General features: G+C 44.2%; 1 protein-coding gene across 1 annotated transcript in view; it reads right to left on the bottom strand.

The window, feature by feature from the left end:
- Positions 1-8617, bottom strand: part of LOC147452900 (jasmonate-induced oxygenase 2-like) — an 83078-nt gene extending 74461 nt beyond the window's left edge. The window contains exon 1 of the mRNA XM_086518466.1: positions 8116-8617. Within this exon, the coding sequence (XP_086374592.1) occupies positions 8116-8609 (494 nt within the window). The 5' untranslated portion in view covers positions 8610-8617. The remainder of the gene's footprint in view (positions 1-8115) is intronic.
- Between the last annotated feature and the right edge of the window lie 8723 nt (positions 8618-17340).

Genomic DNA, 17340 nt, shown 5'->3' with positions numbered 1-17340 from the left:
AAGTATCTAACTATAAAACAACTAGAGAGTTTATTCAGGGTTTTGTTCGGACAACCGAACTTTGAGGACAACTGGCTTGCCCTTCTGCATCACGGTGATGGTTCGGTTCCGAACGTGGAGAGTCGCATCATTCTTGTCATGCCAAGGCATGCCTAATAGAACGTCACAATTGCCCAACTTCATGATATGGAAATCAGCTTTTCCATGGTAATCTTGAATAGTTACTGGAAGAGCACCAATGAGCAGTACCACTTTCTGAGTTTGCCCCGTGGCTAGAAAAGCTTCAATTTCTCCACCCTCTGCATTATAATCAAAGTGCATCTGCTTTAAGAATTCTGGATGGATGAAGTTCTTTGTAGCTCCAGGGTCAAAGAAAATAAGGGCTTTGAAGCCATTGACTTTGCCGTATGCTCGACACAATTCATTTGTACTTTCAAGGTGTATGCCATAGATGTCAGGTACTAATCCAATAGCCGGTTTAGCTCGTTTGGCTGGAGATGGTCTTGGGTTTCTGTCGACCGTCGATGCAGGAGTCGGCTTCGCGCGTCTGTCAATGCGTTGGGGACAACCAAAATAGTTATGTCCTGTTTGAAAGCATCCAAAACATCAGCCTTCTTGTAGTAAGGTGTCTCATTGTTGAGGGGTCAAACGAGAGGCCTTTGTGGTTGACTTTCACGACTCTCGAGAATTTGTTCTTTGCTGGCGAGAGTTGTGGTTAGTGGCCGGAGATTCTTCTGTGGTAAACTCTAGCTTTCCCTTCATCAGTTTGTAGCCGACTGCCGCATGGTCCATAAGCTCTTGCATGGTGGAGACTTGCATGGATAGACAATATTCCTGCAATGGTGATGGTAGTCTAATGGTGTATCGCTTGCATTGAGCCTCCAAGGGAACAGAACTAAAGGACACCGGAAGGTACACGTCGAGAAACCTTTGGTTATATTCGTCCATGGTTTCGGTGGCAAGCATTTTCAAGTTGCCCCACTCTACCAAAATCCGGACTTCAAACACCAAAGTCATGTAACTACGTGCAAAAACTGTCTTGGAAGCTTGCCAGGTCCTTGGAGCATGCTGTTGTGTCGCGATTGAACTCTACCATTGCATAGCATTATCTTTAAGAAATCCCGCTGCTTGAGAAATCTTGGATTCTTCTGTATAGTTCCCCAAAGCATAGATGTTGTCGAATTGCTATAGGAACTGCAATGCTTTCTTGCGATCTTTCACCCCGGAAAAAGTGAAAAATTTGACCGTCGTGCCACCATCTTTGAAATCTTTGGGTTGGTTAGGCGTATATCCCGAGTATGGATAATAAGGGTATCCATATGGGCTCCAACCATTGTAGCCTGGTGGCGGTGGTGGTGGAGGTGGAGGCAATGGCGGTGGCAAAGGCGGTTGCACTGGATCAGGGTCAGATGGCTACACCATATTCCTGAAGACTCCCCTGATAGGAACAGACGGCTAAGAAGGTTGCCGGTTGGAAGCTCTCGTACTTTCTGGTGCCGGAGGAGGAGGTATCACCTGGGGCATCAGAGGGGGTAACATGTAGTTCAAAAATTGTTGAAAACTTTCCAGCATCGGAAGATTTTGCTGAGAATGCCGCGAAAGAATGTCGTAAAGCTCATTGAGCAGAAACTACAAATATTCTGCTGAATCCATGAATTCCAAGTCTTGGGTTCTTTATAGCTTATGCCCTGTAAGACACAGCGATGAAGACGGGAGCGCGCCCAATGCGCGATGAAGTAAGGGTGGGAGTGGCTAATAAGTCCGGGGTCGGAGCCCGAAGATACTCAAATAAAATTCCAATAGCTCTGTCTGCTCTTTTGTAGGACCGGTATGCTTTCAGAAAAGCATACCACTGTCACAAGACGGGCACCACGTGCCAATAGAAAAGAACAGACTGAACATACTTTTAGCACTTCATTAACAATTGAACTGAGAGAGAGAGAGAGAGAGAGAGAGACGACACGCGACACGGAGTGGCTGAATTCCACCCCAAAGAGTATTGGCCCCAAACCTTGGCGCCCCTTTCGGTATTTCTTTATATTGTATCAACACAGTACAAGCCGGTACTCCAGACTCTGCACCTTCTCCAGGAAGCATGCCAGAGAATGAGCCCTTAGCACATATTTAAAGGCCCTAGGTCCCAAAAGCAGTTTATAGTGAAAAGCCTTCAAACTCAAAAGCATCTGGTGCAAAAGCAATGCCCAAAAGCTGACAGCGTAAATCACGGAATTTCCATACAGCAGTCAACGCAAAACGCGAAAATTTGTACAACCTGTCACGTCATCATGTCAACGCAATTTTCAGAATTTCCATACATCTGCCACGTCATCAGATTTGCATGATTGTGTGTGTGAGTCCTGCTTTATTTTAATCCTTTTATGTCATTGGGGCCCCATCGGACAGGGTCCCCATAAGTTGGTAGGACTTCTTATTCTTCTGCTACTTGTTCTTCTTAGGTTTAGGCCCCTCGGCCGGCATTTGTAAGTTGGCCCCATTCTTCAAGGCTTTGACACGTCAACAGGTTGTGCCAATAACACATACTGGCATGTGTCTCGTCAAGGAGCCTCTGGGTGGATGGGCTCCGTGGATTTCCTCCTTCAACAGTGTGATCTCTTGGTGCTCCATCCATGTCGATAGGATCTTGGGTTCTTTATGGCTTATGCCCCTTGTGACAAAAAGATGAAGACGGGATAAAGGAAGTAAAATAAAGCAGGACCGCACACACTCACTCAAAAACTGATGACATGGCACCTCTACAGACGCTCCGCGTTTTGCGCTGACTGCTAACGTGGCAGTTGTATGGAATTCCGCAAAACGCACTGGCAGCTTTTTGGCATTGCTTTTGGACCAGAAGCTTTTGAGTTTTGAAGGCTTTGCACTGTAACTGCTTTTCCGGCCAAGGGCCTTTAAATATGAGGTTAGGGCTCAGTCTCTGGCATGCTTCATGGAGAAGGTGCAGAGTCTCGAGTATCGGCTTGTACTGTGTTGATGCAATAAAAAGAAATACCGGAAGGGGCGCCAAGGTTTGGGGCCAATACTCTCTGGGGTGGAATTCCGCCACTCCGAGTCACGTGTCGTCTCTCTCTCTCTCTCAGTTCAGTTGTTATTGAAGTGCTAAAAGTCTGTTCAGTCTGTTCTTTTCTATTGGCACGCGGTGCCTGTCTTGTGACAGTAGGACCGGTATGCTTTCAGAAAAGCACACGCCTGAAGCTCTAATACCACTGTAATCACTTCTGGCAAGGGATCCGACCAAAACACAAAGATAACTGCAAACTACACACTGGGCACACTTTTAATACTTCAAAACAACTTGGAAAAGAGAGAGAGAGAGACTAAACGGCACAGCGGAGCTTTGAGCCAAGACACATCGGCCCCAAAGACTGAAGCCCCTTTCGATATTTCTTTATTATTGATCTACAAGAGTAGAACTCCCGTTGGGTCCAGATCTTCGAGCTCTGTGTCAAGATGCATAAATGAATGGCCCTAGGGGCACTTGTAAAGAGAAGAAGTTGATGAAGCATGTCCATGTGGCACATAGAACCATGTGCCCATGACACATGAGGTCTATGACCAACTATACAGCCAGTTTGCCCTACCTAGCCTGTTAGTCCCTCGTCGAAACTCACACCTAGTGAGCGGACATCAGGCTCACCTCCCAGGCATAGAGCCAATACGGGCTCACCCCCAAGCCTGGGAACCTGCAGCCAAGCAAGCTAGCCTCTATCGCAAGGGCTAGTGTCCCATACCACCAAACAGGTGTGTGGGCAGAGCTGCCAAGGGCCAAGAGTCCAAGTGTGGTGATCACACAAGATGTCTCACAAATGAGACTCAAGTCCTATTTATAGGACTCCATAACCAAAGGGCCATGTTCACACTGGCCGGACATAACTACAGGCACCCATCCTGATACCTAGGGACATAACATAGCCCTTGATTGGTTTATAACCCAAATTTTAGCCCTATAAAGGGACCATTAGCCTAGCGATATTTGTCAGATTCCCAGTGCCAAGTGAGGAGCACATCAGCCCTAGCGTTTTACAGATTACAGTTAAGTTCACAAAACTCCTTAGGATAAATTCCTCCACCTACAAAACTCAAACTCAAGTACATAACATCTTGAAAAGAAGGAACAAAAAGATCATCTACAAAGCGTCTTACATTGCATAACTTTTGCAAAAATATTGGGCAAGTGTTGACAAGAACAAGACGCTCCATAAAATCAAACTCATAACTAAAAAGATAGAAATTAGCAAGAAAAACAACACAATTGGTACCCATAGGGATACCAACTGTTTGCTTGAAAATAGAGTCACTGACGGGTATATATAAATTGTCCAAAAGAAAATCTAACAAAGATATGATGTCAATGTCATCTACAATCCTAGTGAATTTCTTTCTTCCTTTGTCTACGTCTTACTTTTTAACAATAAGAAGTCAAAGTTCAAGGCTGACTTTTCCACTAGCAATGCCTTGTACCTATCCTTCTCAAGCTTGTAAGCAAAAACTTTTGAAATAAGAGACTTGACTCTGAATTTAAGGTCCTCCAAATTAAGCTTCGTATATAGCGTTGTAAAGTCAAAAGTTTGGAGACATAAAGGAGAAAACTTATCCTTAAGGCCTTGATTATTTAACAGTACCTTGATACCTGCAATAACAAAACTTTGATACCTGCAATAACAAAACCCAAGTATATACCAGAAACAATCATAGGAAATTGAGTCCAAAAACAGAGGAAGCTTGTTTGGCAAATAACTCAAGGTGATAGAGATTCCCACCATGTTGTGCAATTGCCTCTCAGGTGAAATTCTACACGCACAAAAATGTGTCATTCGATGAAGACAAGGTGGAAACATGAATTTGGCATTTTGCTTCTACGATTGATTGCCCAAGAGACATTTCCTTTCCCTTAAGGCTTTCACATGTTCCAAGAGCCAAGAACCATCCACAATGCTCCATCAAAATAAACAATCATTTCTTGGAAGAGAGCAAAAAAAAAGCAAAGTCTAGATGCAGCGAGCTTCATTATCCTCTAAAGGTTTGAGGCATTGATAAGTCCAAACCACAGTTATAAAGAACCCAAAATGTTCAAAAAACTGTCTCGAGCGCAAACTTTGTAAGAACAACAACCAATACCAAAGATCTTAAGCCTGTAAAGGCCGCCATAAAGGCCGCCATAAGAGCCCAACCAGCTTGTAAAAGTATCTTTCACAGACCATCTCAAGATTTACAATACAAACTAGGTTTCAAACAAGAGTGATTGTCACAAACAAGAGCGCATAGCAATATAAAATATATTCGGATAAAAAGGATTTATCACTTATTACTGAAGCCAGAGGATATAGAGAGAAATAGATAGATAGAGAGAGAGAGAGAGTGAGATCGACACAATTCTGGGACCAGAAGATGGGTTGGTCCCCCCCCCCCGCCCCCCGTAATAGTATCTTTATTACTGAGGAGAAGTCTATACAAGCACTTGAACCGAACGTATTACCATGTTCGTTCTAGAACAAGACTTCATGATTCCCGAAAGCCTCGGCTTCCTATTCCTAGGGCAAAACCCTATTCCAAGGAACTTCCGTTCCTTATTCCAAATCCTTGAGAACAAAGGTTCTCGCCTCTGGATCTCACCTTCCAAACTCAAGGCATGATATCCCTGCAACTCTCTTTTCTCGACTCTGTTACCGGAGTCCTCTTCCCGCAGAACAACTCTTGCTTTTCCGGACACGAAGTCCTTGCTTGAGAATCTCAACTTCCAGATCACAACTTGAGAGACTACGTCTCTTTGATCCATGGATCTACTTCCCAAACTCGGGTACGAAACCCTTGGGCTGATCTAGCTCTAGTTTCTCAGAGCGCTTTCTCTTACAGGGGCTCATGTCTTCCTCTGCTCCTACTCCCTCACTAAGAGGAAGTACACTTGCAAACAAATACTTAGAGATTATAACATGAAAATCTTTACCTTCAAAGTCTCGACGCTTGAAACGCAACTCGGTTATCGAAAAGTAATTCCCCGGAAGATCTCTTCCAATCCTACACACAAAAGAGGTGTATTCTCGGCTTCCTTCTCATAGATTAGCCCCGACTACGACGTTTATGGGCTGAAAACAGAGAAAAACAGCAACCTGTCACGATGGAAACACTCTCCGTAGGCACTTCTTCGTGAGTGAACTCACACACTTGGTCTTGGCGTAATCTGATACACACGGGGCAGCCATGAGCATCACCGGCAACGTCTTCTTTGCGGCTGAAATCTGCAGCAACATCTCCTCCTTGGGGAAACTGGTCTTCCCTCTCAAAAAGGGCGTGTGATGCTTTTATAGCTCCTTGGCCACGGCAAAGATAGCAGAGCATTGGCTGCTCGCATAAAGATCGCGGCAGGTTTTTTTTTTCCGCTTTTCTGCCAAAAAAAGAGAGAGAAATCGCTTTTGCTGCTTTATTTTCCAGGTGGTTGCCCACTTATTAAGTGGCGGTCGGCATATTTTAAAAATAGTCTGAATGTGCCCAAAAACTCAATAAAACCTTATAAGTTTAAAAAAATGCTTTCACAGCACTTCCCAGGCGTCCTTAGATGCAATCACATGCACAGTTGCAATGCAGACATAGGCTTCCTCGCGGGAAAGCATCTGCTTTCCCGAAAAGCAATCCCGCTTTCTCAAAAAGCATCTATTTTTCCTCAAAGTTTCCTCTCAACTCATCTTCATTCAAGTGCTTGCTTTTCTTTGTACATAATTCTAACACAGTTCAGAATTTCCTCTTGACTAAGGATATTCCATTTCTAATGCACCCATCACTCATCTTGTGACGCATCAGGAATACCCATCACCTAGTCTTTTCCTACCGAACTTACGGTACAATCTCCTTCACGATGCTCTATTTCACCCATCCTATGACGCATCAGAGATGTGCGTTCCCGGATGGTCGGATACTTCTTCCTGATGCTCCTTGTCACCCATCCGATGTGACGCATCAAAAGTACCCGTTCCTGGTGGCCTTATAGATATTCCCCTTCATAGTGCTCCCGTCATTACTCTGAATGACGCACTAGGAATACTATGTACTCGGATGTCTCCGGTGAGAAAGACCCTCTCCCTTTAAATTTCAATAATTCATTTAGAATTATTTTTCCTAGTGTTCCAAGCGAGAAAACCCTCTCACTTATAAATCCAATAATTCATTTAGAATTATTTTTATGTCGAATAAAGTCAATTTAGAAACAGTGATCTTCCAATCCGCATGTAATTCTTGTATCACCACAAATCACGTATCACCACAAATCACGGAGGAACAAGGAAACCACACTTGCTCAACCCTATGTTTTGTATGCTTAGGATCTTCCTTAGCTTAGCTTGACTAGCCTTCTTCTTGTTCAAGGTAATCTCGGATGGAAACTAAGTCAGTCAATTTTACATACAAAACATTAGTCGAATGTAAAGGAGCTGTTTGCACTACTTTTGTGACTTATCAGCAAAACTAGCGAAACCACACAGGTACCTTTACCCTCTCCATTGAGATATATAGAAAAGTAATCAGCTCTTTGGGCAGAACAATCTCCAGGTAAATATCTCATAACCGTTGTCAACGATCTATATTACCTACAGCCTGTTGGCCTTATGCTTATTAATGCAAAGATTGTTCTACACTTGATATATTCAACCAGATAATTACAAGCTCTGGCACTCATCTGATGCCAACCAACAACACATCCACCTCATCAAATCATCCTTCACAAAGCCAACAGACAAAAAATGTCGACTTGAATTCTGACCCCAATTCCCCTCAAGTGAGAGGTCACTGGCACCTGACAGTAAAGAGCAACAACATCTGCTTCTACATGCGATATAAAGGTGTGAAAGTTTAGAACTTTTCCAAACATAATTTTTTGACTACTCTCAACTGTGAAGAAGTTAAATGCAGCCTGGATGGAATACAAAGAGTATTTATGGATATCGCTGGCAAAGGCGCTATGTGTAGTTCCATCACAAAATTCTGTATTTCCAAAATACCAGCCAAGTATGCAGCAAGGAATAAAGCGAAGTGCATTTTCCTACTGTTCAAAGACTAGGAGACCACACTTTTACTATGCGGCAAGCTCCATTTGGAAAAGGAAACACGTGCCTGAGGCTGGGGGGCCATTTGCTGTAGTCGCGGTCGGTTGGAGGGTTTGTATAGAAGATAAGGAAGTCTTTCCATTCAGTCGTCCCAGACTTCGGATCGACAAAACCGGCACCATAACCTTGTCCAGTATCGCCAATAACAAGACCTAGCTCACGCTTGGCAGACGTGGGCATGGCGAAAAATTCATGAAGGCGGGTCCGAAATGAGTGGAGGACATCAAGAGAGACTCCATGGTTGAGCACCTGGAAGAAACCCCAATCACAGCAGGCCCTGTGGATTTGCTTTAGGACGTCAGAGCGGCCATCGGCATCACTGAATCGGGAGAGGTCGATGAGCGGGATATGGATAGAGCACACAGGGTGAGGACGCAATTGGGCTGGCACTACAAAGGTCGTAGGTACCTTGGAGACGTCTTGCGCGCCAACCACATCAGCGTCGACAGACTTGCCATCTTCTGCGCAAGCTTCTCTTGCCATTCCTGAATCCATGCCCATGCGATTTGTATACTATAAATAATATAACATACTTTGATTTCAAAGAAAACAATACTATATATAATGGAGCTTTAAATTTTTGAGGAAGGAGAGGACATCCACTTGTCAATCATTGTTTGACTTTAAAGAAAACAATACTATATATAATGCAGCTCAAAATTTTTGAGTAAGGAGAGGGAATCCACTTGCCTATCTAAACTATATATAATGCAGCTTAAAATTTTGGAGTAAGGCCTTAAAATTTTTGAGTAAGGCCTCTAGAGGGCATCCACTTGTCAATCATTGTTTGACCTCAAAGAAAATCGATACTATATATAATGTACCTTAAAATTTTTGAAGAAGGAGAGGGCATCCACTTGTCAATCATTCTTTGACTTCAAAGAAAACATTTAATTTGAAAATGCAAAAGTGGAAGGCGAGTACTAATAAAGTGAAAAATGAAAAGGCTCTGCTTTTGAGTTCTGACAGACTGGCAATGTAAAGTCTCGGACTCCCACCTTGCGTCTTCGAATTCCAAATTTTCTTGCAATGCATAAATGATAAATGCATCTCATGAGTCCTCACTTAACCTTTCAATCGGTTCTCAACTTCTGATTGATGCAATTTTTTCATGACATACAGGTTGCAGCAATGCCTACGTGTGTGTGGAGGGGTGTTTCACGACTCACAAGTCACCGTGTGTGTGTATGTGTGTGTGTGTGTGTGTGTGTGTGTTTGTGTGTTGAGAGAGAAAGAGAGAGAACAAGACTGGCAAGCTGGCAATTGGCACCTATGAGAGAGAGAGAGAGAGAGAGAGAGAGAGAGAAGAACTGGCAACCTAGGACTCTGGTGACCAAGAAAGGCTGAAAGCTTCTAGCGTTTGGGGTTGCCAGCGCACAGAGAGAGAGAGAGAGAGAGAGAGAGAGAGGCCTTTGGGGGGGGGGGGGCTGATAGGATGTCTGAAAGATGATGACATCTCTCTCTCTCTCTCTCTCTCTCTCTCTCTCTCTCTCTCTCTCTCTCTCTCTCTCTCTCCTTCCTTTGCAGGTGACCCGATCATTACGATGCTACCTGCCACAGTGCGAGTGAAGAGACGTTGAGTCTACACAAATGGTGACTCATTGGTTAGCGTCTGTGTGCATGAGAATATCGATTTGAGGATATTGGGAGAACCTCTTTAATTGATTGTAGAAGTGGGTAAAGGGAGATTCGCACAGGCAAGGGTTCTACACCCGCCATTCATCAGCTAATCCGTCATCTTTTGCTAACTACCGCTAGCATGAAAGCTTCTAGCGTTTGGGGTTGCCAGCGCACAGAGAGAGAGAGAGAGAGAGAGAGAGGCCTTTGGGGGGGGGGAGGCTGATAGGATGTCTGAAAGATGATGACGTCTCTCTCTCTCTCTCTCTCTCTCTCTCTCTCTCTCTCTCTCTCTCTCTCTCTCTCTCTCTCTCTCTCTCTCTCTCTCTGGTGACCCAGTCATTACGATGCTACCTGCCACAGTGCGAGTGAAGAGACGTTGAGTCTACACAAATGGTGACTCATTGGTTAGCGTCTGTGTGCATGAGAATATCGATTTGAGGATATTGGGAGAGCCTCTTTAATTGATTGTAGAAGTGGGTAAAGGGAGATTCGCACAGGCAGGGGTTCTACACCCACCATTCATCAGCAAATCTGTCGTCTTTTGCTAACTACCGCTAGCATGAAATGCTCCACTCTTCAGCAAGGCGGGGGTAATGAACAGAGTTTTCCAACTCTGTCAAAATTGACAGAGTTGAGAATAGCGGGCATAGTTAGCTTGTGTAAGCATGCGGGGGTTAAACGACGCCCGTGAGGACACGTCCTAACTTTGGCACACTTCCTCAACCAACAACAAATGTGGGTCGCATTGTGCAATGTAAGGAAGCACAATGACAAATGTGAAAAGAGAAAAAAGGCAAGGATGAGGGGAGCCAGATTGTGATGGTCGCTGCTCAGCTAGCTTGGTGCCATCAGAAGGTCATCCTAGAAAGGAATAACAAGGTTGGAGACGGTCCGACCCCTCTATGCATCTCTCTCGAACATTGTATTTAGTTGTAAGACCTAGAGAAGTGTTTGAATGATGACCCTAATTGATCTTCCCTCTCTCTCAACTCTCAAAAGTAGATTGATATGCATAATACTATGCTTGTGTGTGTGTGTGTGTGTGTGTGTGTGTGTGTGAGAGAGAGAGAGAGAGAGAGAGAGTGTGTGTGTGTGTGTGTGTGTGTGTGAGAGAGAGAGAGAGAGAGAGATGAATCAATCCACTCTATGGATGTCCATAAGTGCAATGCAAGTACATAAGCAATGAGTGAGGATGTGTAGTGACCATGAAAATGTTGCAATACAATGAGATGAGCAACTAGGTGCTTTGCTTGCAACGCTGCGACACTCACAAAAACACTACATAATACTTACGTAGGCAAGAACAACCCATATGTGCAACCAACTTTTGTGAGGCAAGTTCTGCAAAGGCGAGAGTGACTACACATAGGTTCATTAGCATTAACGACGCCAAGATTCAACAATGTTAATTATCAAAGGAGTGTTGTCATGCTGCTTTTGATGAGTGTAAATTAAATCGCCACCATTCTGTTCTAGGTGAGATCTTGCCACTCTCCTCCTCCACCATCCGCTGATGTTGCCTTTGCTTTCACCTATCTACTTTCTCCCATCTCCTTTCTTTTTTTCTCCTCTCTGTCTTCCATGTTCTCCTATCATAGAGAGTAGTCAATCCTAGTATTCATTGCAAGGAGTAGAGCATGCCCGTTTCATTCTAGATAGTTGGAGGTTTGAGCTTCGGTCTACATTCAATTTAGCTGCAGAACTTTGGTTGTGCTTGGCCGGTACACTTACCACATGAGGGTGAAAACAAGCACCTAGATTAGCATGATGACAACAGGATTCTGATTGCGTACATGCAAGAGGGTGTTAGAGCAGTTATGGAAAAGATGCAACTAGAGTAGTGGGGTGATCAAAGGATCTTGGACTGGATCAGACTACGTTAAGCTATAGTTGATAATCTAAGGTGAAACTTTGATCCTAGCAATTTTTGGCCATTATGCAAACGCTTCAACAGTGATGTGGATCACAATAGGGTTTTCCATGGAGGTGTATTTTTATTTGGAGCATTGCTTAGGATGCCATGACACTTTGCTTTGCCCAAAGGCCAAAAAGCAGGGAATTTTCCAATTCTACATGTAGTGTTGCCCTCTACTGGAGGCCAAAGTTTTACATAAAGAGATTGAGAGTCAAGGGATCTTTGGGGAAAGCGGCTCTTGGTTGTTTTTTCTGATTCAAAGTGGGCTCCTCTCGAAGTGTGACCACCTATAGGCTCTTGGTAGTTTTATATAAGATGCCTCACATTGGTTAACATATTTATGATGAGACTAAAGGTCAAAGGCTCATGGCAACAAAAATTTCATTTCTCTATGTTTGGTTGGGATCTTGGTCGTGTGTGTGTGTGCGCGCGCACGCCGCGTGTGCACACACAAAGTGCTAGCTTTTGGAAAAAGCCCATTACTAGCAATTTTTCTACTTATGTCTCACGAAAGCATTGGTTGGGTGACAACGCCAACAAGGCTTGAAAGGGCAATAAATTTGGTGCTTGGTGGAGATATGTATTGTTTTGAGGTTGGCATAATCAAATCATTTAGAAGCAAAAGGTGTTTCTTTGGTGGCTATGTTGGGAGGGCTCGCATTGGGAGGCATCCACGTGTCGTTCATTGGAGGAGTTTTTTTTTTTCGCGGGGGGGGGGGGGGGGAGAGAGAAGTTTTTCCTAGAACACCTTATTGTAAGCATATGATTAATGGTGTGTGCATATGCGGACAAACAGGGAGAAGATCGTGCACTTGGATCAACCCTTGAACACCTTAGTGATGGTGTAACATTAATGGTGTTGCACACTCGCCAAGCACCATCTTCTCCCCTATGCTAGGGTTATAGGGTTTATCCAATTGCATGAACTTCTCCCTCATTGTGTGCACTATTGAGACACTCTTTGCCTTCTCAAGACATACCTTTTCTCTTTATTCATATGTTGGTGGAGGATGCATTCTCAAAATCTTCATCCCCTTCTGCTGCGAAGCTGCCTTTCTTTTTTTATTTTTATAACCAATGCAATTATCTATGCCCACATCTTGATAAGATGTGTAATTATGAAAGATATTGATAAAAGCAAACAATTTCATATAGATGAGATTATTGGTCAGCAGCAATACTTTGGCCCACATGTATGTCGATGTTTGTTGGCTTCTCTATCCACAATGTAATCTCCACAAATGCAATGTTTGCATGACTTGCCCGATAAGGTCAAGGCCAAGTAGCATTATGCGAATATGGAGTCATACTTAGAGAACACATTGTTGGGTTTGTATGCAAATTGAATTGTATTTTGGAGTCATTCTATTGATGATGTGCTTTCTTGGACAACCCGACAAGTTTTCTATTGTAACCACAATAACATCCATGTGTGGTGCACCTCAAAGAGTAGAACATGTGGTTGAGGAGATTTTTATTGAGGTAGTCTATTATGGGATTGTACTTATCGCAACTTATGTCTATAACATGGATAGGAAAAATAAACTCTTGGACAATATTATTGGTTGCAAAGTGAGGGCCTGTCAAAAAATGTGATTAACTATGCTTGCATCTTAAATACATGTGGCATTATGCAAGAATTTAAAAAAAAAGGTTTTGTGCTTAGTATTGTTGTGCTCAACCTGTATGTCGTTGATGCATCTAAGTTGGTCAATGCTATGAGGAGTGTAATGTTAGGTTGTGTGTGCTCTCAAGGGTATATCAAAGTGGTAAGGTAACTCTGAAGATCAAGGGCATGGAAGGGGCAACGGATATGTATGATTTATGTGGTTTTTAGGGCCAAAAGTGCTTTGCCATGGTACCTATCAAATGCGGCTGGTCAAAGTGTGCAAAGTACATGAATTTAAGTGCCAAAGGTAGTGTCTACAGGCCAGTTCAGACGCCTCCTCAATTAGAGCTATGGACTGAAAGAAATGGCGGTTTGAAGTTCAAAGTGGTTTGCAGATCCTTGCTGGATTGGCCAGTTGCAGACGAATGGTTAGAGCTGAAGTAAATACGTAGACTTGAAGAGATCATCTTATGGTGCATGTCGGTCTTTTCGGATTGAAGAGGAAAGGTTTAGTTAGTGGTCATCTCTATAGACTAATCTCTTTGTTTTAATGTTTCAGCATCCCATTTCGTTTGAGAGAGAGAGAGAGAAATGAAATGTTATATTAACGTCTTCAAAAGGCCAAAATGACCTATGAGACCAAAAAGTTACAATTGGTGAATCGATACCATGTCTGAGTACGAAAATTAAAAAGTTACAAAGAACTAACACCAAAACACTAAGGAGAAAGGAAATGGGCGGGGGGGGGGGGGGGTTGTGGATTCAGATGAAATCTCTCATCGGTCTCGCTGTCGGATCTCATCGACCTCCTCCATGGTCAGTACTCTGGTTGGGCGTCTTGCATGTTGAGCTAGAGTGATCTGTATCTTCTGTTGCATCCTTCGTCGGTAGTGGGAGACCCCCCGAGGTCATGGGCATCTGGATTTGCCAAGCTTAGTGGCTCGGTCAAGCAGCTACCTCTAGTATGAGTAGGCTCTGAGATCCGCTGTAATGACTGCTCCGTTGGCTCTCTCTGTCTGGCGTAAAGAAATTTGTGATTCGTCTCTGAGACTGTCTATCCCTTGATGTCCTCAGCAAGCCTCCCTAAGTCTGCGCAGCTCTAGCAAGAACAATCTGAGACACCTCTGATCCTCGTATCTCATGACTCTAGAAACATGTCCAAACCCTTCTCTGAACAGGCAGTGAGAGCGGCCACGTATCTCATAGTATGCTGGGCAGTGACATGTGTACTGCAGCTCTGTCTCTGGCTCTAAGTTACATAGGTGACATATTGTGGCCCCTACTAGCACCCCTCAAAATCGGCTAGTCTCGATTTGGAGCTGATGTGAGGATGTGTGTATCTATCCAACAGTGCATCTTATTCCATGAGATAAGTGTGTATCCATGTATGCACGCCTAGTCACAAAGCCGTCCTCTGTGAGTTGGAGAAGATGATCTCTATAGAAGGCCATCTTCGTGCCCAACTCCTGTGTCGATTGTATCCATGTTCTCCTGGTATCTAGATGAATTAGATCCTGACATATGAGTATGGTGATCTCTATCCGTGTGAGAGACAGGGGGGTGCATCCATGGAGTATTGAAGCGGAGGTAATCTATCCATGTTGAGACCATGCGACTTAAACCATGTTGTATTGCCTTGTAGAGCTAGTTGTCGAGATGACTCCAAGGCAAGCCGGGCGTATCTATCCCTGGGGAGATTCCATAGACCGTGCATAAAGAATATTGATCTAGTCAATGCCTCCGCCACGTGGGGGGGGGGGGGGGGGGGGCTAGCTCGGCTCGGATAATATCGTGTGGTACTGAGGCCTTAGCCCAAATCATCCAAGCGATCATAGAGACCAAAGGCCTCTCCATACATCTCCATCCATCTGTGTTGCGAGATCTCCCATGGTGGTCTACTGAGGGTCCCCATACCTAAACTCCATAGAGCATAGCTGGAGTCATTAGAGTTTCAAAAAAGGCAAAGCTATGTTCGTGGTTCCTAAAACTGAACCTGCGAACACATCCTCTCCAGTCCTCCCAAAACTGCATATATTCTTGTCAGTTAATCTCTGATGCTCTCCTTAGTGAAAACATCGGTCCACCAAAGACTACCCCAAGATAAGTATATGCATCTGTGTACTCCACAGTCTCTTGGCCATACGTAAATGTGGGTGCCGACCTCCTGACCCACTGTGGTGTGGTGTTGAACACCATAATTTGGTTTTCCCCAGATTGACAGGCAATCCACTGTCACGAGCAAATGTATGCAAAGAATCCAAATGACGTTGCATCCCCTCTGGAAAATCAGAAATCAGCAAAATATCATCAGCATATAGTAACAACGGAATCCATGTCCCTGCTAGCTGAGCCCCCCTGTCCCCCTGACGCTCTACATAGTCCGAAAAATCATCCACATACATCCCAAAAAGAGTCAGGGATAGGGGGCATCCCTGCTTTACTCCAATAGTGGAGTGGACCATGTCAGACATTTCCTCAGTGGTGCGTACCCGCCCCATCAACGTCCTATATAGAGCTAGAATACCCCATATCAGCTCTATAGGCACACCCATGTCCTGTAGTCTGCGTATAAGTGGCTCTCGGCACTGTGTCAAAAGCTTTGCAGAAATCCACAAAGCTACAACAGATCCTCTTGCCATGGTGTCTACCCTCCTCAATAATAGCTCTGAGTGTCAGAGTCTGGTCAAGAGTGGAGAAACCTCTCTTGAAACCTGCTTGCCCTGGTGCTCTTATGCCCTCTCGCTCTGCCCATCTACTCAACTCGTGCTCAAGAACGGATGCATACAACCTAGCTAATGCGTGACCATCCATGATGGTGCCATAATTCGCGGGAATCATGGGATCTCCTGACTTGAAAATAAGCACAATCGTAGACATACTCCAAGTCTCTGGGAAGCCTTCATACATGGCTCGATTCAACATCATAGCCAGGAGCTCTGCAAGCATATCTGTGGCATGGATGAAGTGCTATGCTACCAGACCATCATGATCATGTGCTCTCCTTGTCTTCATTTGGTCAATGGCTTTCCTTACCCTCTCGGGAGTAAAGAAAGAACATGTCTCTGGGCATGTCTCTAGTGGGTCCAGCCGAGGTGGTTGCTCTGATACTGTGTAGAGAGATGTGGCATATTCCCCTCATGTCTCAGTGGGGGTGACCGTTGGTGGTGGTGAATGCTCGTGGAATAGCCTCCATGCTTCACCCGAGTCCTGACTTATAAATAACTGATACAGTTCCTGCTCTAGCTGAGATAGATAAGCCCTTTTCTTTCATCGCACTAGGCGGCAAAAGATAATCCGTGACTGTCTATGTGTGGTAATACCCATGATCACTTCCCTCTGTAATTTGATCCTCGTCTCTCTACACTCCTCATCATATCAAATGTTCTGGGGCATGCTCCCTGATCTCTCCATGTGGGCTGGCTATGGGGATATGCCTCTGATGCTGCATCATGGAGCGTCTCTGTTAGTATCTGAGTGAGTTCATCTAGTGGCCGTCTCGATTCCTAGGTGCATAGCTGCCTGTATAACTCATCCATATACACAGAATCCGTCTCCCTCATGAAGGTATACCAAGTGTCTGTGGGGACCTCTCCTAATGGACCTGTGTTGAACTAAAAGTTCAGGGTGCAAGACAAGATAGCATGATCAACTGCTACTCCAACCGGCCTAGTACCCACCATGAAATCTTGAAAGAATGGAATAAGACGTGGCTGGGCCATAACATAATCCACTGTGCTGGCACCATGTCGGTGTGGAAAGAAAGTAAAACCTCCAGCTGTCAAAAATCTTTGTAGGCCATTCACAATGGCCAATTTATGTGCAGTTCCAATATCTATCAGGTATCTGCCAGATTTAGTGTATTCCTCATCTTGTGATAGTCTGGATAGACCCATATATGTGACATCCAGCTCCCTAATCATCTCCTCAAAAGTATCATAAAATATTGTATAATCATCTCCTCAAAAGTATCATAAAATATTGTATGGTGGTGGGCAGTCCTAGTATTGAAATCCCCTAGTATGATAATGTCGCCATCCTTGGAAAACTCCCATATGTCATTATCCAAAATAGCAAAGGGGGATTGTCCT

The sequence above is a fragment of the Adiantum capillus-veneris genome, chromosome 8 (genome assembly GCF_014529385.1).
Source record: "Adiantum capillus-veneris isolate H3 chromosome 8, ASM1452938v2, whole genome shotgun sequence".
NCBI classification, from domain to species: domain Eukaryota; kingdom Viridiplantae; phylum Streptophyta; class Polypodiopsida; order Polypodiales; family Pteridaceae; genus Adiantum; species Adiantum capillus-veneris.
The sequence above is the reverse complement of the archived record's forward strand: the minus strand, read 5'-3'. Positions and strand labels throughout refer to the sequence as shown.